Source organism: Anguilla anguilla, chromosome 9 (genome assembly GCF_013347855.1).
Source record: "Anguilla anguilla isolate fAngAng1 chromosome 9, fAngAng1.pri, whole genome shotgun sequence".
NCBI lineage: Eukaryota > Metazoa > Chordata > Actinopteri > Anguilliformes > Anguillidae > Anguilla > Anguilla anguilla.
The window spans coordinates 54,544,052-54,564,051 of NC_049209.1; the positions used below are offsets into that span (position 1 = coordinate 54,544,052).

At 47.3% G+C, this 20,000-nt stretch overlaps 4 protein-coding genes and 2 non-coding genes across 6 annotated transcripts in view; 3 read left to right on the forward strand and 3 right to left on the reverse strand.

Moving 5' to 3' along the window:
• Window positions 1-357, forward strand: part of LOC118236599 (F-box only protein 24-like) — a 4,307-nt gene extending 3,950 nt beyond the window's left edge. The window contains exon 7 of the mRNA XM_035435093.1: window positions 1-357. This exon is cut by the window's left edge and continues 160 nt beyond it. Within this exon, the coding sequence (XP_035290984.1) occupies window positions 1-158 (158 nt within the window). The 3' untranslated portion in view covers window positions 159-357.
• A 3,661-nt stretch (window positions 358-4,018) lies between these two features.
• Window positions 4,019-4,209, forward strand: LOC118236829. Its single transcript, XR_004767109.1, has one exon. It is a non-coding gene; the product is annotated as a U2 spliceosomal RNA (small nuclear RNA).
• A 1,613-nt stretch (window positions 4,210-5,822) lies between these two features.
• LOC118236830 lies at window positions 5,823-6,013 on the forward strand. The gene has a single exon (XR_004767110.1). It is a non-coding gene; the product is annotated as a U2 spliceosomal RNA (small nuclear RNA).
• Window positions 6,014-6,682: 669 nt separating this feature from the next.
• On the reverse strand, window positions 6,683-11,173 carry LOC118235954 (probable tubulin polyglutamylase TTLL9). Its single transcript, XM_035433876.1, has 3 exons — window positions 10,712-11,173; window positions 9,301-10,269; window positions 6,683-7,437 (listed from the first exon to the last, which is right to left on the reverse strand). The coding sequence occupies exons 1-3, from the start codon at window positions 10,724-10,726 to the stop codon at window positions 7,105-7,107; spliced, it is 1,317 nt and encodes a 438-aa protein (XP_035289767.1). The 5' UTR covers window positions 10,727-11,173; the 3' UTR covers window positions 6,683-7,104.
• A 1,653-nt stretch (window positions 11,174-12,826) lies between these two features.
• Window positions 12,827-16,008, reverse strand: LOC118235277 (transmembrane protein 88-like). The gene is made up of 3 exons (XM_035432454.1): window positions 15,742-16,008; window positions 13,706-14,147; window positions 12,827-13,427 (listed from the first exon to the last, which is right to left on the reverse strand). Exons 2-3 carry the CDS (start codon window positions 14,144-14,146, stop codon window positions 13,152-13,154), a joined length of 717 nt encoding a protein of 238 aa, XP_035288345.1. The 5' UTR covers window position 14,147; window positions 15,742-16,008; the 3' UTR covers window positions 12,827-13,151.
• Window positions 16,009-17,404: 1,396 nt separating this feature from the next.
• The window catches only part of kdm6ba (lysine (K)-specific demethylase 6B, a), a 37,211-nt gene continuing 34,615 nt past the window's right edge, over window positions 17,405-20,000 (reverse strand). The window contains 2 exon segments of the mRNA XM_035435094.1: window positions 17,405-18,969; window positions 19,179-19,349. Of these exon segments, the coding sequence (XP_035290985.1) occupies window positions 18,946-18,969; window positions 19,179-19,349 (195 nt within the window). The 3' untranslated portion in view covers window positions 17,405-18,945.

Below are 20,000 nucleotides of genomic sequence, written 5' to 3' on the forward strand. Positions count from 1 at the left end.
AGCTGAGGGGGTGTGGCCATCTCTGGGAACAGCTGGCAAAGCTGAGAGAGGCTGTTCAGAGTCACATGACCCTTAGCTCTGCCCAAAAGGACTTCCTGGAGGAGGCCCTGTCCACAATGCAACAGGGCTCTTCTTCCACCACTGAATTCCAGCTTTAAAGATACAAACTCCCACCCTGCTCATTCAGTGTTCTCTAGCCACATGGTTTTGATACTGATTTAATAAAGTGGTACAATTTATTTTGTTAGCTGTCCAACATGAAAATACATGCCTGTAAAAACAACGTAATCACTATGACTCATGACCTTGACTTTGTGTCTTGATTTTCATAAATAAAGCACATTTACACTCTGGCAATGTGCTGGTCTGTCTGTGTTTACGCAACAAGTTCATAAGATGAAGACCAAACAAGTTTCTACAAACAAGGTCAGAAGCACAATGCCTACAACACAATATTGACCCTAATATTATGAATACACCGATCTGGAAAGGTGAATTTTACAAGGATACTAGTTTACGCTGTAGTGTCAGTAGGTGGCAGTAATTCACTTCCCAAACGTCAATTAGAGACAGGGAAATACAAATTCTCTTCCGCCTAACTTTTATTGTGCGTTTATTGCTGCAATACTAGCGTTTATTGTGCAGCTACTTTCGGATCTAGGATCACCATAATCACTCATTTTCTATTTTAATTTGAGACACGTACTGCGGCCCCAAATTATGAATCTCAACGCACCCGGAAGAGAAGGATGTTTGAACCTGTGAGGAGGGCACATTTTGAGTTCAATGTCATATACCTTTCCGGAAGTATTGTCATTTTCCATACGAGAACATGTGCTTGAGTTCGGGTTTTGGGTGCGTTTGGTACTGAAACGCCACTGGCGCCTCTTTTTAGCCATTTATTTTATTAGCTAATTACGTTCATGTTGCAGTTGTGTTACTGGTTACGGTTTTCGTACTCGACGGCGGACACCCCGCTCTCCCGTCAATGCGTAAGTAGCCTATAAACTTCGTATTAACTGTGCAAATTATACTCCGAATTAAGTCTGCAAACTGCTTTGAATAGGTCTATATAATAGTGTGTGCTGGTAGCCAAGCTTGGCTAAGTGTAGGCCTCAATTTATTAATCAAGTCATCTTTTTAACGAGCTCGGAAGTAGGCCTAATGGCCGGAAAGGGTCATATGTGCTCTTCTGAGTTTGAATATATAAATACGTCCCCTTATTCAGAAAAACATCAGTGCTTACGCGTGGCAGTTTTGAGAAGTATTTTGTTTTTTATGGAAAATTGTATAGCCTAGCTGGGTGGGCTGATTTTATTTTCGGCAATGGGAGTATGATTTCTAGTCTTCTTGAAGTCAGAAATTTTCCTAAGTTCACGAACAGGAAAATGGCCGACATGTTTTGTGAACAGTTTTCATTTATGAATTGAGGTAAATGAAAAGGAATTGAGGACAACTGATTCGAGGCACCACAAGGGCTGAGCTGTTTCAGAACTTCTGCTCTTATTTAATCAGCTCAGTCATCTGATTTAAGTGAGACCATATTGTTTTTACCGTGTACGATTGCCAAACTGTAGATCTCAATAGATCAATAGATAGAGGGGGTGTGCGTTTCTTTCCCTGTGGGCAGGGCCAACAGGTATTATGATTTTCACGACGTTTTCACAACATTGCTTGCCTTGGTCCAGACCTTTGAATCCTGCCCACTGCAGAAATGGAGTGTAACGATTAAAACAACGCAAGTGATTATTGTGTCTTGTTGTGTTTTGGCCGAGTGCGTGTGAAGTAGAGCGTATGTTTAACTGGTTTTTTGTTTGTTGAATGAAGCTGTTTGACTTTTGCGGATGTATTTGCGTGTTGGCCCAGCGTTAGCCCAGTAATTTGTTGACTGTTTGTTGATTCGGTGTTTGAGCTATAATGTTGTCTTTGACACAGCCTTGCTCCTGGTGTGTGTGTTTTCAGACTTGTTCATTTGAGGACTTTTTCTCACTTATTCCTCTGACTGTCTCTGGGGTCTGTGTTTGGCCTTCTGACAACTTTTGTTTTCTGTCCAGAGGAGCTGAACATGGAGCGTTGGTCAGGGTTCCAGTTCCCTTGAGATGGGTATTAGATAGTCGTGGGTCAGTACAATGAGGGACCCAGGTACACAGTACTACAACCAAATCTAAAAAGCCAAATTCACCATAGGTGTCAAAAGGCTGACACACCTGATGCTCCTGACAGAGGAACCAAAGCTGGTTAAATGGCTGACCTTGGATGACCTACAGACCGCAGTGCTGCCCTCTACCTCCTGCCTGTGTTGCTGGTGTCAGTTTTGAATGGTTTTCCTCCACTCAGCGAGTGTAGGTTTGCGTTGTTGACCTCGCTATTGCTTGTTTACTGAATGCTCTTATCGGACTTTGACACTTATTGAGTATTTGTGCCTTGGGCAGTTAATCTGAGCAGCTGGGCTTTACTTTGTGTAGCCTACTTAATTTTGGATGATCTTTCAGTGCGTGTGTGTGAGTGCCTGTGTATGGCCATGTTGTGTGTGTGTGTGTGTGTGTGTGTGAGTGCCTGTGTGTGGCCATGTTGTGTGTGTGTGTGTGTGAGTGCATGTGTGTGGCCATGTTGTGTGTGTGTGTGTGAGTGCATGTGTGTGGCCATGTTGTGTGTGTGTGTGTGTGTGTGGTCACCAGTCACACTATACTGGCAGCCTGTGTTGTTCATTTCTGTACAATCTGTTCCGCACCTAGTGTAGCCATGTTCAGTGATTATTGCTTCATACCATTTTTAGAGTAACTATTTTCATGTAATCATCCCCTAGTCAATGTCATATTGGGAATATTGATTGAGCTTGTAAAGATTATGGATGTATTGAGCACTGTTGTGGACATACCTTGTTTTGGTTGCAACTGTAAATTCATTACATCATTTTTTTCTGCCACCCTTTTCTTTTTTCTGAAATGATGGCCCTGTTTGAAGATTGCTCATTGTGATCTGGTGAAAGCAGTGATTCTGTGTGCTTATGGACTTGTCACAGCGGGTTATAGACAATGCATTAGAAGCTACTGTAAATTAGACAAACCTTTTTTGAATTTGCCAAAGAAAAGGAACATTCATTTGGCAAATGGTATGCATGTTACCACCTTAAATTTAGCAAGAGACCTTGTGATTCTAGAGGAATTAAAATTGTCTGTCTGAAGCGATTATTACTTAATTAAACAAAAACAAGTGATCAAGCGCTGCAGAAGCATTCTAAATGGGTGCCTCTGTTTGATTGGATGTGACTGGATTTAATTTGTGCTCCGTCTCGGGGTTAGCCTACCTTACACACGTAGCCTAAGGTCTGGCAAATAGTTCCGCTGTCTAAATATCGTGCTGTAATAGTAGCTTTGGCTTCTAACAACCGATTTCCTGGCCGTTCAGGCGTAACAGAAAACCTATGACTGATTTTTGCAACAGTTATTCTGGCCTGGTTTAAAGACAGATGTTGTAGCCGTATTACAGAGCCTACCGATACAATACAATGCGAAAGAGTAGCGTTAGCATGCTTTTAAAATTGGCGAACAGAAACGTAAATCCCCTGAAGTGGGTGTGTGCTGTAGACACCGTATTAATCGGAATGTTGTTTAAATAAATAGAAGATGGTTATTAATCATGCAGAACACGGAGAAACACGGAAGCGTAGGAGTGGCAGCAAAGTCTGTGCGGCTCTCGGAGGTTCGTGCCGTCTGTGCCTCGTCCGCTGCCGTAGTTTATTGGAGTGACGCGTTAAAAAACAATAACACGGACGTGTATGATTGGTGGCAATTGTTTTTATGTACCTTCTGATGTATCATGGAATTTTCCCGAAATTATCTAATAATAAAAAACAATACACAAACGGGCTCAATTAATATCTTACTGTGTTATTACTACTGTTGTTGACATTATTTTAGTTGTCGGGATTGTTGGGAAATGGAGTCTAAATTTGCCGTCCCGTCACTGTGCGTTGTGTTTCCTACAACCACTCCCTCGACTCAAGCCGGCGTTCAGTATCGCTTCTCGGCCTTTTGGCTAAGATCAAGTGTAGTATCTGTTCTTATCAGTTTAATATCTGATACGTCCCCTATCTGGGGACCATATATTAAATTGATTTTTGGAACAGGGAGATGGAATAGGGGCTTGCTCCGTCCACTCCACGCATCGACCTGGTATTGCAGTACATCCAGGAACGGTGCACTCCCCACCCGGGGAAACATTTGGTTGAAAAGAAGGTGTTCTATCTGTGCTCATCATTAACATTGATTTGAGTAATTACTTTATTGCACGTAGAACAGAATTAGGTGCGAAGTGTTTCTACTTGCTATGACTGATGAATGCATTATCTATGTTGGATATATAGCCTAATAACTCTGTTTCGATGAAAAATTTTTATAAAAAAAACCCTGTGAAGCATATTCTACATGTGTATGTCGACTACAGGCTCTACCATTGTAACAGCCCAGGTTCAGAGAATATGGATTTATTTTTTGAGACCCGTTAAATCACAGATTTCCTTATGGTGGAACAAGTAAAACCACATTCTGCATTTTACATTTAAATGTTAAACCATTTATTTGTACTCATCATCATCATTATTATTATTTTTATTTAACAAAAACATTATTGAAAATGTACATAATAGGTTTGCATGTAACAACTGATTGGCTTTTCATTAAATGGAAATCCTGTGTACGAACACATTTACAAGGTCTCACCCAACAACGTAATGTCATTTATTAGTTACGGCATTTGCCCGGTATCACTTGCAGTTCATTTATTGTCATCAATATACTATTTCAATAAATTACTTACTGCGTTATTCTGTAGGAATAATTGATATCCGTTAAGAACGTTGGGCAACTTGGTACGTGCTTATTTTAGGGTAGTTTGGTGGAGACGAACAAATGTTCGCCTGTTTAACCTGTGGACAACGGCTAATAAGTCCAATTATATATTTAACATTTCTCTGAAGTTTTAGGGAAACGATTACCACTTGCCTCAAAACCCAGGTTCGGTCTGGTTTTCTAGGTGACTTCACTCTATCTGCCTTACCGGAAGAGTCTGCTAGAGGCGCTCGCGCCTTATAAACACGAATTCAGAGCCGTCAGTGCGTTTCCCCTGATGTTACTACGTCCTGTTATGAAGAAGTCTAATGAAGATGAAATCAATAGTTTCAGTTTTGCCGTATTTTTGGATTATTAATATATTGAATTGTTGGTAGTCCGATAGTCAGTCCGTGTATTCTTTTAGGCAACGTGTCATGTTTCTGCGTTGAATTAAGCATTTGTTGTGCAGGCTGAGTCTATGTGCACTGCTTTATGGTTTTTTCGGGTTTGAGTTAAATTTTTCCCGGTGACATTATGACGCTTCAGCTGCTGCCGAATGGCCGACTTTCTCTTTTAAAAGATGGGTTTATGTTGTTATGCCTAACGAGAACTGGACTGTTTTCCCGTGCCGAATAGTTGAATTTTAGCAAGCTGAAGCGAAGCAGGAGCGCCTAAGTTTCGTGCGGTTTGTGCCTGGTCAGTTGCCGTAGATTACTGGAGTGACGCGTAAGAAGCAACAGCATTAACCAGTGTGATTGGTGGAAATAATTTTTTATTTACATTCTGATATATTGGGGATCTTTAAAAAATGTTGAAACAATTAACAGACGTAATCCGTTTCTTATGGATACCTCAATATGCCGTAATGCGCATGTCCAGCAACTGTACTCAGTTATCGGGATTGTTGGGAACCGGAGGCAAAATTTTCCGTTCCGTCACTGTGCGTTGTGTTTCCCACATCGACTCCCCCGACTCAAACCACGGTTCAGTATCGCTTCTCGGCCTTTTGGCTAAGATCAAGTGTAGTATCTGTTCTTATCAGTTTAATATCTGATACGTCCCCTATCTGGGGACCATATATTAAATTGATTTTTGGAACAGGGAGATGGAATAGGGGCTTGCTCCGTCCACTCCACGCATCGACCTGGTATTGCAGTACATCCAGGAACGGTGCACTCCCCCTTGACTGGTTGAAAAATAGTTGAAGTGATTATAAGTTAGGTAGTCGTTCATAGCTGTTATTTGCATTTATATAGGCATAATGTATGAGGATGTTGGGGGAAAAACATGCAAGTCTCTAGTAATTATCAGGAATTGTGGAAAATTTACTTAAAATGACTTCCTACTAAGGAGATTCTTAGAATTCCAATTTCTTAAAAAAAAGAAGAGTGAATGTTGAATCTGATTTATATTTATAAGAGTTCTCAGTCGTTCTCTGATTCCTTCAAAATCCCAGGAGCATGTGCCCTTGTTTGTTCTGCCACAAGGGGTGCTCTCTCAGAGTTTGAGCCAGTTCAGATTCTGCATTCTACAGTACCATGAAATGTATTCCACCGTGCTGGCCTCTCACACCCTTTCCCAAATGGACAGTGTTTAACTTCTACACAGAAAACCAAAACATTTTTTTTAAATGAGAAAAAATAAAAACTATGCAGAAGTTTAGCTCTATGGATGTTTGTGAGTAACCGTGGCATTATATTTGGAAATAGAAAATTGCTGTTGAATTTTTTTGAATGTAAATCTTTGTTGCGTTGAATGCCACAGAAATATTGGTCTCTAGACGTCCGTTGCAAGACGGTGAATGAAATGAAAGATTGATATAGCCTATTTACAACAGTGAAGAACAAAAGAGAGGACACTAGGAATTTATGAGTGATGTCATGATTATTAATTCAGTTACTTAACTACTTTACTACAGAGTTTGAACATGATAGATGTCAAACTTTGACAGGGTTGCTCCTCCATGGTCCAGCCCAAAGCCAGTGTGTGTAGGAATGGTGGAAATGGCTGCCAGAACACTGCAGATTGTGCTGGCCAGCAGGTGATGGCTTTTGGGTGCCACTGACCCCTGATCTTCAGAAACACAAACTAAGAGAAGGAAAACCAGGCAAAAGGGAAATTTATTCCACAGGGAGAAAAATCTGGAGGTCATGACCTGGGTGTCCTAAGTCCCTGGTTCTGATTGGTTATGACGTTCCCATTCCCCTGGCTCTGATTGGTCGTGATGTTCCCCTTGCCCTGGTTGGTGATGCATTCCCTATGCCCTGATTGGTTATGCATTGCCCTGGTGGGGCCTCTGGCCCGGCAGGGGCCTGAGCAGCCTGCGGAGCTGGGTCTCGCGGTCGTTGTGGCAGCCCAGGTGCGTGTTGGCGGTGTGGAAGGGGCTGGCGGGTCCGGGCGAGTTCCCGTCCTGGCGGTACACGGGCCCATCGCTCCACATGAGGTCGAAGCCGCCCACCTGGGTCTCCCGGCCCGTCAGGCGGCCCTCCATGTCCACCACGTTGAGCGTGTCCTCCAGCAGCCGGCACTTCAGCTCGTAGTCCTGCTGCGAGGTGGCGTTCAGCGAGGGCGAGGCGTTCACCTCGATCAGCCAGGGCTTCAGGCTCTGGGGCACAGGAGAGCTCCATCAGAAGAGCCGGTCAGGCCCAGTACCGGCCCAGAGGCACAGGAGCGCTCCATCAGAAGAGCCGGTCAGGCCCGCCACCGGCTCAGAGGCACAGGAGAGCTCCATCAGAAGAGCCGGTCAGGCCCAGTACCGGCCCAGAGGCACAGGAGCGCTCCGTCAGGAGAGCCGGTCAGGCCCAGTACCGGCCCAGAGGCACAGGAGAGCTCCATCAGGAGAGCCGGTCAGGCCCACCACTGGCCCAAAAACTAAAGCAGGGGCCATCGGCCCCTAGGGTCTGCAGGACGCTTTCACCTTGAAATTAGATCACTCACTCACTCACTCACATACTCCCTCATTAATTTGCTCACCCGCTCACTCAGTCATTCATTCATTCTCTCGCTTGTTTATTCATTCATTCGCTCACTCACTCGCTCGCTCGCTCACTCATTGATTCATTCGAGCAATGTGGGACGGAGTGTAGCACAGTGGGTAGGGAACTAGACTTGTAACCGAAAGGTCGCAGGTTCGATTCCCGGGTAGGACACTGCCGTTGTACCCTTGAGCAAGGTACTTAACCGAAAATTGCTTCAGTATATATCCAGCTGTATAAATGGATACAATGTAAAATGCTATGTAAAAGTTGTGTAAGTCGCTCTGGATAAGAGCGTCTGCTAAATGCCTATAATGTAATGTAATGTAATGAGCACACATGGTCTTATGCGCTTTTACAGCAATGCCCTGTTAATGCCCCCCCCAAGCAGCTGCAGCCTAAACCTGCATGTCTTTGGTCTTCTGACATCTGGTTCAGCCTGAGGGACCCCGAGGTGAGTTAACTGTGCAGCATGCTGCTTTAATTGATCAGTGAATTTCAGCTATTGAGTTATTGAATGAAAACAGTCAAGTTGATATGGGTCCACTATTCAGCCTGAGCTTGAATGTCTATATGAGTCTGCAAGCAAGGTACAGCCCCCGCCAATTTAGATCCAGTATGAGTGAATATTTGTAGCTAACGGGGGAAATAAAGCCTGAATATGTTAATGAAAGTTTACCTGGCTGTTCCATGACCCTTGACCCCCCCCTCTCTCTCTCTGTGTGGAACTGAACCCTTCCCTCTGCAGGTGCAGGTACCTGGTCCAGGATGATGTCGTAGCCGTACGGTGCGGTGTGGTGTGCATACCTGGTCCAGGATGATGTCGTAGCTGTACGGTGCGGTGTGGTGTGCGTACCTGGTCCAGGATGATGTCGTAGCTGTACGGTGCGGTGTGGTGTGCGTACCTGGTCCAGGATGATGTCGTAGCTGTACGGTGCGGTGTGGTGTGCGTACCTGGTCCAGGATGATGTCGTAGCCGTACGGTGCGGTGTGGTGTGCGTACCTGGTCCAGGATGATGTCGTAGCTGTACGGTGCGGTGTGGTGTGCGTACCTGGTCCAGGATGATGTCGTAGCTGTACGGTGCGGTGTGGTGTGCGTACCTGGTCCAGGATGTTGTCGTAGCTGTACGGTGCGGTGTGGTGTGCGTACCTGGTCCAGGATGATGTCGTAGCTGTACGGTGCGGTGTGGTGTGCGTACCTGGTCCAGGATGATGTCGTAGCCGTACGGTGCGGTGTGGTGTGCGTACCTGGTCCAGGATGATGTCGTAGCCGTACGGTGCGGTGTGGTGTGCGTACCTGGTCCAGGATGATGTCGTAGCCGTACGGTGCGGTGTGGTGTGCGTACCTGGTCCAGGATGATGTCGTAGCTGTACGGTGCGGTGTGGTGTGCGTACCTGGTCCAGGATGATGTCGTAGCTGTACGGTGCGGTGTGGTGTGCGTACCTGGTCCAGGATGATGTCGTAGCCGTACGGTGCGGTGTGGTGTGCGTACCTGGTCCAGGATGATGTCGTAGCCGTACAGCTCGAAGCAGTGCTTGTCGTTGATGATGACCTTCTGCACGCTCTGCAGGCTGCGGATGAAGACGTTGTCCATCTCGGCGAAGAGCGTGTCGGCGGCGGCGGCGCCGTGCCGCGCGCACAGGAAGCGGCGGAGCTGCCGCAGCCCCCACTTGCAGCCGCGCTCGTGGTCGTAGGCGGGCGCCGTGCGCTGCACCGCCACGTTGGTCAGGTGGGCGTGCTGGTCGTCGATGCTGCTGAGCGAGAAGCGCGTGGCGGAGAAGCGGGCGAAGCCGTCCCGGTACAGCCACGCCCGCAGCGGCAGGTAGGACGTCACCAGCACGTACACGCGCAGGTCGAACTTCCTGCCGCCGATCAGGTAGGGGTCCTCGATGTAGCGCTGCGCCACGTAGCTCTCCACCTGCGCCTCCTCGCGCGCCTCCTCGGCCCGCCCGCGGTCCCGCCGCCAGTCCGTGATGTCCTTCAGCTTGCGGAACAGGAAGATGCCGCGGCCCTGCGACCTCGCCGCCGGCTTCATGATCCAGGTGCTGCCGGGGCAGCGGCGGAACTCCTCCACGAACAGGTGGTACTCACTGGGCAGCTCCAGGGTGCAGGGGAAGAAGTCGCAGCGGGCGGCCTCGGCCGCGCTGACCTCGCGCTCCAGCAGCTTGCGATGCCGCTTCAGGTTCTTCACCATCAGGTTCTTGCGCGTCAGCTCGTAGTGGTTGCGGAAGTGGCAGATGCGCACGTGGTCCTCCAGGTAGCTGTGGCCGTAGTTGTCCCGCAGCCAGCCCGTCTCGCACCAGTTGAAGTCCCAGTCCTCGTCCCGGCCCTCCAGCCAGCCTGGGCGCTGCCGCAGGACGTCCTGCAGCGTTTTTGTGGGCGGGCACTTGTATCGCACGTAGCCCCGCCCCTCGCCCTCCCTCCGCTTAACGTTGCCGTAGGCAACCTTGGGTCCTGCAGCCTGATCTCAGTGTATAAAAAAAAGTTACTTGCTGGAAAATGTTCTGTAGTTTCATTCTTCCAATTTCTCTTCTAATATTCAATTGAAACAATAAAGCATAATAATGTATGTCATAATGTGTGTGTTTCTTGATAATTTGGCAAGATAAATATGAATGTTTCACAAAATATTGTTTTGCACGTATTGGAGTTTCTACTAAGAAAATAAGTGTGAGCATATCTGATAAATGTATTAGCCCAGCAAGCAGACTGTCATGCAGTGCTGGATAAATATGCAATTATTCATCAATTAGTCCTTCACGAAAGAATTACTTTCAGTACATAGTTTTAATACAAAACTTTCTTTGTTAATAATCGGTTTTGTTCATAAAAAAGTGTCATGTCAGGGTTAGGTAAAAGAAATAGGATAAGGAATGTCGATTGCTAAACCGTCGTAACGTTACCTTATTTTTTGACATTGTCGTCTTCAGTCACTTATGCCAAGGAAACTCTACCTGCGGTGCCGCGCGCACAGTGGATGTGTCGCCGAGCTTTCTGGGAGGGCATAATAAACGCGACCCTACTGTGACGTCAGAAAGAGCTGGTGTTCCGTGTTGCTAATAAATCCAGCCACGGGACTTCGCCACTGTTCTTTCTGTAAACTTAACCGTCGGACTTGCGAATGGCTGTTGTTTCCCGTAGTTTAAAAATGTAGTGCGATACCAAGCTGTAGCCTACATTTTACCGACTGGGGGCGAGTGGGTTTTTCGATATCCGTCTGTCAAACATAGAAAATCGCAAGGAATATGTTCATAATCATGACATATCTCTATTGGTAGGAAACCGCTGTTTTGTCCTCAAATCGTTCATCCGCTGTTCTAGCGTATTTGTCCGTTGGGTAACCCGATAAGCGCGTGGAAAAACGGTGCACGGTACACAGTAGCGTTTCCAGGACAACTAGCGGATACTCGGGGTGAATATTCCGTGCCTACTTTAGTGCTGAGTGCGTATGCTAGCTCACATGATATAATAACCAAAAATACTAAATTCATGCCTTTTAAAATATGGCTTTTTTTGTTGGGAGGGGGGAAAAACGGCTTTTAAAGAAGCTGGTAATTATTTCGTTTTATTTTTACTTAGGAATAGAAAGATAAATAATAAATGAATAAATTAGACTTAAATAGAAAGTAAAAACTAATATTCATTTTTAGTCTAATGCTTTTGTGGAACAGCACTGGGAATTTGATTGGAGTGATGTGCTATTGAACTTTCTAGCCACTCACGTCAGTGGTGTGCTTATCGTTGGAAGGGGGCTGTTGTTGAAAAGAATGTGAATATGTTTGGTAAAATAAGGTGGTGGGTCTTTTATATTATGGAGCTGCTTTGTATCTACTGGTACTATGACACTTGCTAATGTCAACGGAATTATGAACTACAGCAAGTGCAGACATTTTGTGCTATAATTATTCCTGTATTTGGTTATGCTAGTTTCAGCTGGTGTGTGTTTAGTTTCTGCACCGGATTTATTGCCAGGAACTGGGATTAATTAAGATGCTTAATATTTAATTTTTATCTGACTTTATTGGTTTCTACGGTTTCCGTGGTAACTCACCATGCAGAAGGAGGGAACCAGTTTGGTGTTCTGCAGAATTCTGAAATTTTTCATCACATAATCTCTTTCCGAGTCATTTATCTGAATTCCACAGGTTGAATTTAGACAGGTGAAATACAGCCCTTCGTGTTGAGGTCCTGAAGCATGAATGTATAAAACTCTTAATATAATAAGAGTTTTATACATTAATGCTTCTCACGCTCATCAGAACGCAAAGCAACGGTCTGGTGTTTCAGTTCAGTAAGAATAAACCACACGCTGACTGAACCCTGTAGCAGTGGTTATATATTTCTGTTATATTTCCATGTTTGTGTAGGGAAGTGTTTAAATGCTTTCAACGCATGTAATATTGCAATTGTAAAGGTGAATAGAACTGGAAGCCATTTGTGAGCCTTGACTTTTTGTAGGAATGGAGAGCCATGGATTCAAACACTCAAAACCTCCAGTAAGTACTCTGTTCTGGACGCAAATAACTTTTAAAAAATATATTTAATGCAAAAAAAATTGACACATAAAATGGACACACAGGGAAATATAATAAAAAGTGGTTGTATATGAATATTTGCAATAATGTTGATAATACTAAAGGCATATAAAAATTGTTTCCAGTTCATGATGTGAATCATAGTTCTGTTTGTAGGAGTGCTGGGGTCAGTCCAGTGTGTTGGCTCATAATGGGAAAGGTTGGGATCCTGGCATTGGGGGGCTGATCGCTGCAGTGCTGGCTCTTTCCAGGAATACTGACTCCAGCGTTTCTGTGAGGCAGATGCTTCACATCTCCAGTTTCATTCCTCAAATTCCCCAGGAGACTCCCCCGCACCCTGCCGCCCCAACCCCCTGCACCTAGCCCCCCCCGCCCCTGAACCTAATACCCCCCCCCCCCCACCCCTGCCCCCTGCACCTAATACCCCCCCCCCCCCACCCCTGCCCCCTGCACCTAGTCCCCCCCCCCCCCCCCCCCCCCCCACAAACCCCACTCCACCCAGGAGAGTTCAGCCAATCCCCACCCTGTGCTGTGGAGAGCAGTCGTTTGACAAACAAGTCAGTGATGGACAGTTCAGTGTTTCCAGCTGTTAGTGGGTTCATCTCCCATCTCCAGCACACACACACACATACGCGCACACGCACACACACACACACATATACGCACATACGCACATACGCACACACGCACTCTCACACCTACACGCACGCGCACAAACTCACACTCGCACGCACACACGCATACACACACGCACACGCACATTCTCTCTCACACACACACAAGCACGCACCCCTACCCCCCTTCTCTCTCAGACCCAGACGCTGCCCTTGCCGGCGCTCTCTGGCGCCCCCTGGCTGCAGCAGGGCAGGCCGCGGTGGCGGGCGGCGGGCAGGTTCTTGTAGACGGCGCGGCTGTAGGGGATGAAGCAGAGGCCCAGCTGCAGGTGGCGGGCCAGGCGGCAGTACGCGGCCAGCGCCAGCACCAGCAGGGGCGTGACCAGCAGGAAGCCCACCACCAGCAGCGCCACACAGCCGCCATCGCTCAGCAGGTCTGAGCACAGCTCCGCCGTTCCATGGGGGCGTACCTGGGGGGGAGGGGGAAGGGGGGGGGGGGGGGGGGGGGGGGGGGTTAGGGTTCAGTTTCAAATTCCTGCCCAAGGCAATATTAGCAACATTTCTCCTGTATGTCTGTCAGATTGCACACACACAAGCACACGCATGCACACACACACACACACTCTCACACATTCTCTCACACACACACACACACACTGTGATACACTCTCTCACACATTCACACGCGCGCACACACACACACACACACACACACACACACACACACACACACACACGCACAGTTTACCGTGGAGTGGCAGAGGAAGCCAAAGGTGACCATGAGGATGGCAGGTGTGAGTATGAGGCAGAAGATGGCAGCTGCCAGGGCCAGGTTGAGGGAGGCGATGACCATGTTCTGCGCAGTCACCAGCACCGAGCACGCCCAGCAGTCCAGCGAGCTGCGCAGCTCCGCAGCCGGCTCCGCCCCCCCCGCGGCCGAGTATGGTGGGGGCACCACCGCTCCCGCCGGCGTCGCCGTGGACGCGGCCGAGTTCGTGTGCTGCAGGTGGGCGTGGTTCGGGCTCGCCTCGTTCCCTTCCCCCGAGAGCTGAGGCTGAGCGGGGCCTCTCTCCAGAGTCCCGCCCCTTTCCATGGTCCCGCCCCTTTCAATAGTCCCACCCCTTTCAATAGTCCCACCCCTTTCCAGAGTTCCGATCCTTTCCATAGTGCCTCCCCTGCTGATACTCATTCTGTATGGGGGTGGGGGGGGGGGCATGAAACAGACAGAAGGAAAGGAAAGAATTTAACAGATGTTACTTGACAAAGTCGGACCTTTTGGGAAAATTTTGTTGAAATCTGCGGTTGTCATGGATTCAGGACTCTCAGCTGAGCTGCTTTACCAGTTTAACCCCTGAGCCCTACCTGTTTAAGCTGTGTGGCATTAGGCAGGTCTATTTTAAGCTTCACTTTGCAAGAAAAACAACTTCGAGTGACAGGAAACACCCCCCTCCTTCCCAGAATGGGTGAGAGTTTGAACAATAGGCAGGAAGTGAGACGCAGGAAATGACTGCACTCTGACCTCTGACTGCTGACATTTCTGTCCCTAAGGTGACAGCTGTGCACAGGAATGTTGGGGACCTGGAGTGCCCCCCCCCCAAACAGCAGCCCCAAAATGGCCACCATATTCTGCTATAGGCTTTTGGCTTAGGGATTTCTGTAGAATGTTGTTTATTATTAATGCTTATTATTTATGGTGCTTCTTATTTATTTGTTAAACATTGTACATTATTTATGAGGTTATAGGAGGATGTGCTTCTGTCCAGGGCAGCTGGCATCCAGCTTCACACATTTATAGACCTCTGAGCCACTCAGTCGTGCTCAGAAATTCAGCTGTAGTTGGCCCACATGCGAATCGGCTGCTCACTTCATAAACTTTTGTCTGCCACCCCTACAGAGCAGAGTCCAGTAAAGATTACAGTAGAATTCCTTCCCTCTGTGACATCACAGGCCCAGTTAGAGCAGAAGCCAGCCAGCGTTGTTTGTGACATCATACAGGAGAAAATTCATTGACCAGAGTATGACATCACAAAGCCCAAGACACAATGGCCCGCCCACATTACTATGCTGGTTTTTCAGAGTCTAAATGGTGTCATGAGGTACACAGACTACATCTCCCTGTACATATGTAGGGCTGTCTGCCCACTGTGGAGACTTCCCTCACGACAAAAAACAAAAAAGAAGTAAATCTCAAGTATTATAGTCTTGTATTCAGACTTAAAATTTTATTTCTATTACTTTTTTGCTAAATAACACAAAAATAATGTCAATGAGGTGAGACAGTTTGACTTATTTCAAGATTTGCCCAGGGGGTAAGAAATTTTCATTTTCAAACAAACAGTAGCTAAGTAAAAAGTAAGTAAAATAAGGTTTTAAGTCTCATCACAAGACTAAAGCACTAAGACTGACTCTTTGTAGTGCTGAAACGTGCATCCATCTGAGAATCCAGACTGCGATTTCAACAAACCAGCCGCCCTCGTTTTGCCCAAAGACTCGTCCCGCGGAGCGATCACACCGAAAGCCCCTTGAATGTAAAGAATGTCTGCATCGCGCTCCTGCGGTCGCTGGAGCCGAGATAAGGGCGTGTTTGCAGTGCAGAGCGAGCTCTGTTCCGACTCAGAGGCTGCTGGTTTGAGACCCTGATGGGGGGCATTGCAGTTGTAGATACCAAAGCTGAATTGGTTCAGTAAGTGTCCAGCTGTATAAATGGCTATGAATGAGAGCATTTGCTGGCCAAATTTAAAAGCTCTTCGCCCCTCAGTTAAAAAGAAGTCTTGCTTTACTCACTGTGTGTCCAATCTGTCTTCCCTTCTTCTGCTCTCTCTCTCTGTCTCTCGCTGGGGTCCCGCTCCTCCTGTTGGGTGCTGGGGTGTCGGGGTGCAGTGTGAGGGCTGATGGGGGGGAGGGGCGGTGAGGAAGAAGCTGCAGATCCTTCTCTTCGTGGGTTTGGGCGCAGTTTTGGGTTATAGGGGCGAGCGTGTCTGTGGGCTCTGTGTGCTGCTGCTGGTCTGGGGAAGCTGATCGCATGCAGCTGGGACGTCTCTCTCCCTCTCCCTCGCTCCCTATCTCTCTCCCTCTCTCTTTCCTTCCTCCCTCCCCCTCTGTATCTCGTTCTTCTCTGCTCCCTCCACCCTCTCTGGGGTCAGCAGTTGGGGGTGGGGGGGTCTGTTGGCCCTGTAGAGGGATGTAATGCTCAGGGTGTGGGGCTGGACAGAGTGTTTATTTAAGGAGAACCATGAGTCCCCCCCCCCAAAAGAAAGCCATTTAAAACCACAGCAGCTGCCAGCCCAAACAAACTAGCCGTCTGATCGCAGGACAGGGAACTGTGTCTGATAAGACTGTCTCTCTGTCTTTAAGGGCAGGAGTAGGACTGTGGGAGATCTGTATTTAGGCTGTGATTATTGAGTGGTTAGTGGGGACAGATATTCAGGGGTGTGATTAGTGGGGATAGATATTCAGGGGTGTGATTAGTGGGAATAGATAGTTATTGAAGTGTTTCTTGTTCTCTCTCCAGTGGTGGGATGACTGTAATGGGCTTCATCATGTGGGCAGCTGAGTGGTGGGAGGGGCTAGGCTGAGTGGTGGGAGGGGCTAGGCTGAGTGGTGAGAGGGGCTAGGCTGAGTGGTGGGAGTGGTTAGGCTGAGTGGTGGGAGGGGCTAGGCTGTGTGGTGGGAGTGGCTAGGCTGAGTGGTGGGAGGGGCTAGGCTGAGTGGTGGGAGTGGCTAGGCTGAGTGGTGGGTGGGGCTAGGCTGAGTGACAGACGCATGCTGCCTGTATGCATTTCTGTAGGTTGGGATTGTTATTCAGCTGTGGCAGGCACTGGCAGGCACCAGCCCTTTCCCACACTGGTGATAAAAGCGTACTGTATGTACACACACACACACACACACACACACACACACACTAACACATGCATGCACACACACTAACACATGCATGCACCCGTACACACACATGCATGCACACACACTAACACATGCATGCACCCGCACACACACACACACACGCACATGTGTTTCTCATGCGCAGGTGTGTGTTCTCATGCACAGGTGTGTGAGTTAGCGCTGTAGACTCAGACGTATGAGAATGGGAGGGTCTGCCAGAGTGATGAAGCTTCAGTTAGTGCTGATATTCATGGCAGTTTTCTGGTTTTCAGTCTGTTCTTCTTCTTTGGGTGAAACACTTAACCCCCCCCCCCCCCCACGCCGCGTATCCACGCAGTGTGCGGTGCCAGTGTGACGGGGGTGGGGGGTGGGGTTCCTGTCCTTAGGATCAGGATATCCTGTGCGTCTGTCCAGTGGCATCCAACCCCCCACACTGCCAAACCTCTCGTTGTCCTGCCTGCCTTCTGACACACACACACACACACACACACGCACACACTCATTCACACACACACACTCATACATGCATTCATACACACAACTGAATACACTGCATAGCACTGTGTATGAATATCAAAATGCTTTATTAATATTAGTCTTGGTAATGTCACACAAATTCACAAAGTGTTGAAGTCACATCCAGCTCAGTTTTCCATGTGAACAGTGCAGTTGAAATGGAAACCATTGTCAACAGTATTTTTGCCAAAAGAAAACACTTTTTTTTTTTTTATAAAAAAGAGGAAAAAAAGAGAGAACCCCATAGTCTCTTGACAAAAACAAGTGTAAAAAGAATAACAATAATGATAAACATCACAATTTAATAGTTCAGACCAAAAAAACGAAACCACATTTCATCCCGTTAAAAAGGTGTTGTCGCTGCTGCTGTCTATCAGTACAGACACTGTTCTATTCATTCAGCTCACCATCCGGTAAAGGAGTAGATTTATATCTATAAATAATCTGTATATACTGGGAGGGTAGTGGGGTTTAAGCACCATTAGAAACAACCCCCCACCCTGCCCCCTTCAAATATTACACCAATAATACAACAATAGAAAACCTTTAATATCTCTGTTAACCCTAATTAAAAAGGAAACATCAATATCCAATAAATACAAAAAACAGAAAAATATAAATACACCATTTACATTTACAGTTTTTTAAAACCTAAAAACCAGAAAAAGAACAACAAACCCATGATGAGGTAACAAAGAAAACTGAGTGTACTAATAACAGTAATAATTCAGTAATGAAAGTTAATGAAATGTAAAGATTTTAAAAGATTTTAGGATACAAAGGTACAAAAAATGTTGTCATTTTCAGACTGAATTAAGATTGTGGAAAAACAAATTACGACTGTCAGATTCACAGAAACAAACTGAAATATTTAAAAACCCGTATGTTTGGAAACTTGAAACAATTGGTTTTCTTAAAATTAATGCTGTAGAAAAATGTATTAGCCTCTGTAATCAGTATTTTCATTAAATACAAGTTTCAAGGCAAATGTGGTACATTTAGTTCATTAAAAAAACAATAAATTAAAATGAAAATAAATAAAAATAGCACCTCATGAGAAATACATGTACAAAATTCAGTTTCCCCCCCCCCCCCCCCCCCCAGAAAATGAAAAAGAACAAAACCCATGTGATCAACTCTCCCAGCCAGTCATGTAATTCCCATAATACACTTCCTGGTTCATAGACTAATCTCTAAATTTGTCACAGGTTGTAGGGTATTTGGTTTGCATGGAACCTTCCATAGCACAGCACCTTAAGGGTTTGAGTGTGAGCAGCTTCCAGCCATTTTAACTGCTTTTCATCAGCAGTGTGTGATGGTTTCCAGTTGGGTTGTTGCATACAGTTTTCCAGCGCTTTTAGTGAGTGAAATCAGTCTAGTCTTTCAGTGGCCAGGTCCCCCAGACAACCAATTAGCACCCGGTGCAGAAGGAAGACGACAGTGACCTGGAGTTTGATTGGCTGATGTAGTACAGTAATGTAAACACATTTCAGTAAACAGAGTTTTGATTGGCTGCTCAGCAGTAGCAGTAGTTGTGTCGAACAGGAGGGACTCGGTGGGAGTTTTGGTTATGGCTGCCCGGGAGTGACCTCATCGAGAGCTGGGGGGCGGAGCCTGATGAAGAGAGAAATTAAACAATGTGCTCAGTTTACTCAACCTGGAAATAGTGTGTGTGCATGCAGGTGTGTGTGTATATGTGGAGTGTGTGCATCAGGTGTGTGTGTGTCTCACCAGGGTGAAGGTGTCGTATGTGCTCATCAGGTGCTCGATGCGGTACTGCTCCAGTGTGTGTGTGTGTGTGTGTGTGTGTGTGTGTGTCTCACCAGGGTGAAGGTGTCGTATGTGCTCATCAGGTGCTCGATGCGGTACTGCTCCAGCACCACCACGCCGGCCAGGCTGGGGCTCAGCTGAGAGGCGCAGTCCTCACAGTGCACCATGTAGCTCTTCCTGGAGCCGCTCTCGCTCGTCACAAACAGCAGGTCGAACACCTCCACCTACAGGCAGAACGCATGTTAGCGCGTGGCTAACTGGGCGGAGTTACATAGGGGCTAAAGGGGCGGAGTTACACAGGGACTAAAGGGGCGGGGTTACACAAGGGCTAAAGGGGTGGAGTTACACGAGGGCTAAAGGGGTGGGGTTACACAAGGGCTAAAGGGGCGGGGTTACACAGGGGCTAAAGGGGCGGAGTTACACGGGGGCTAAAGGGGCGGGGTTACACGGGGGCTAAAGGGGTGGGGTTACACAAGGGCTAAAGGGGCGGAGTTACACAGGGACTAAAGGGGCGGGGTTACACAGGGGCTAAAGGGGTGGAGTTACACAGGGGCTAAAGGGGTGGAGTTACACGGGGGCTAAAGGGGTGGAGTTACACGGGGGCTAAAGGGGTGGGGTTACACAAGGGCCAAAGGGGCGGAGTTACAGAGCCCTAAGGGGGTGGGTTTGGAGAGCTCTAAAGGGGTGGGGTTACACAGGGGCTAAAGGGGTGGAGTTACACGGGGGCTAAAGGGGTGGAGTTACACGGGGGCTAAAGGGGTGGGGTTACACAAGGGCTAAAGGGGCGGAGTTACAGAGCCCTAAGGGGGTGGGTTTGGAGAGCTCTAAAGGGGCGGGGTTACACAGGGGCTAAAGGGGTGGGGTTACACAAGGGC

Coding starts and splice junctions, on each gene's coding strand:
- LOC118235277 (XM_035432454.1), bottom strand. CDS start 14,146: ATGAGTATCAGCAGGGGAGGCACTATGGAAAGGATCGGAACTCTGGAA. Junction 13,428..13,705: donor GCTTCCTCTGCCACTCCACG/GTAAACTGTGCG, acceptor CCTCCCCCCCAG/GTACGCCCCCATGGAACGGC.
- LOC118235954 (XM_035433876.1), bottom strand. Junction 7,438..9,300: donor ACGACATCATCCTGGACCAG/GTACGCACACCA, acceptor CCTGTGCCCCAG/AGCCTGAAGCCCTGGCTGAT.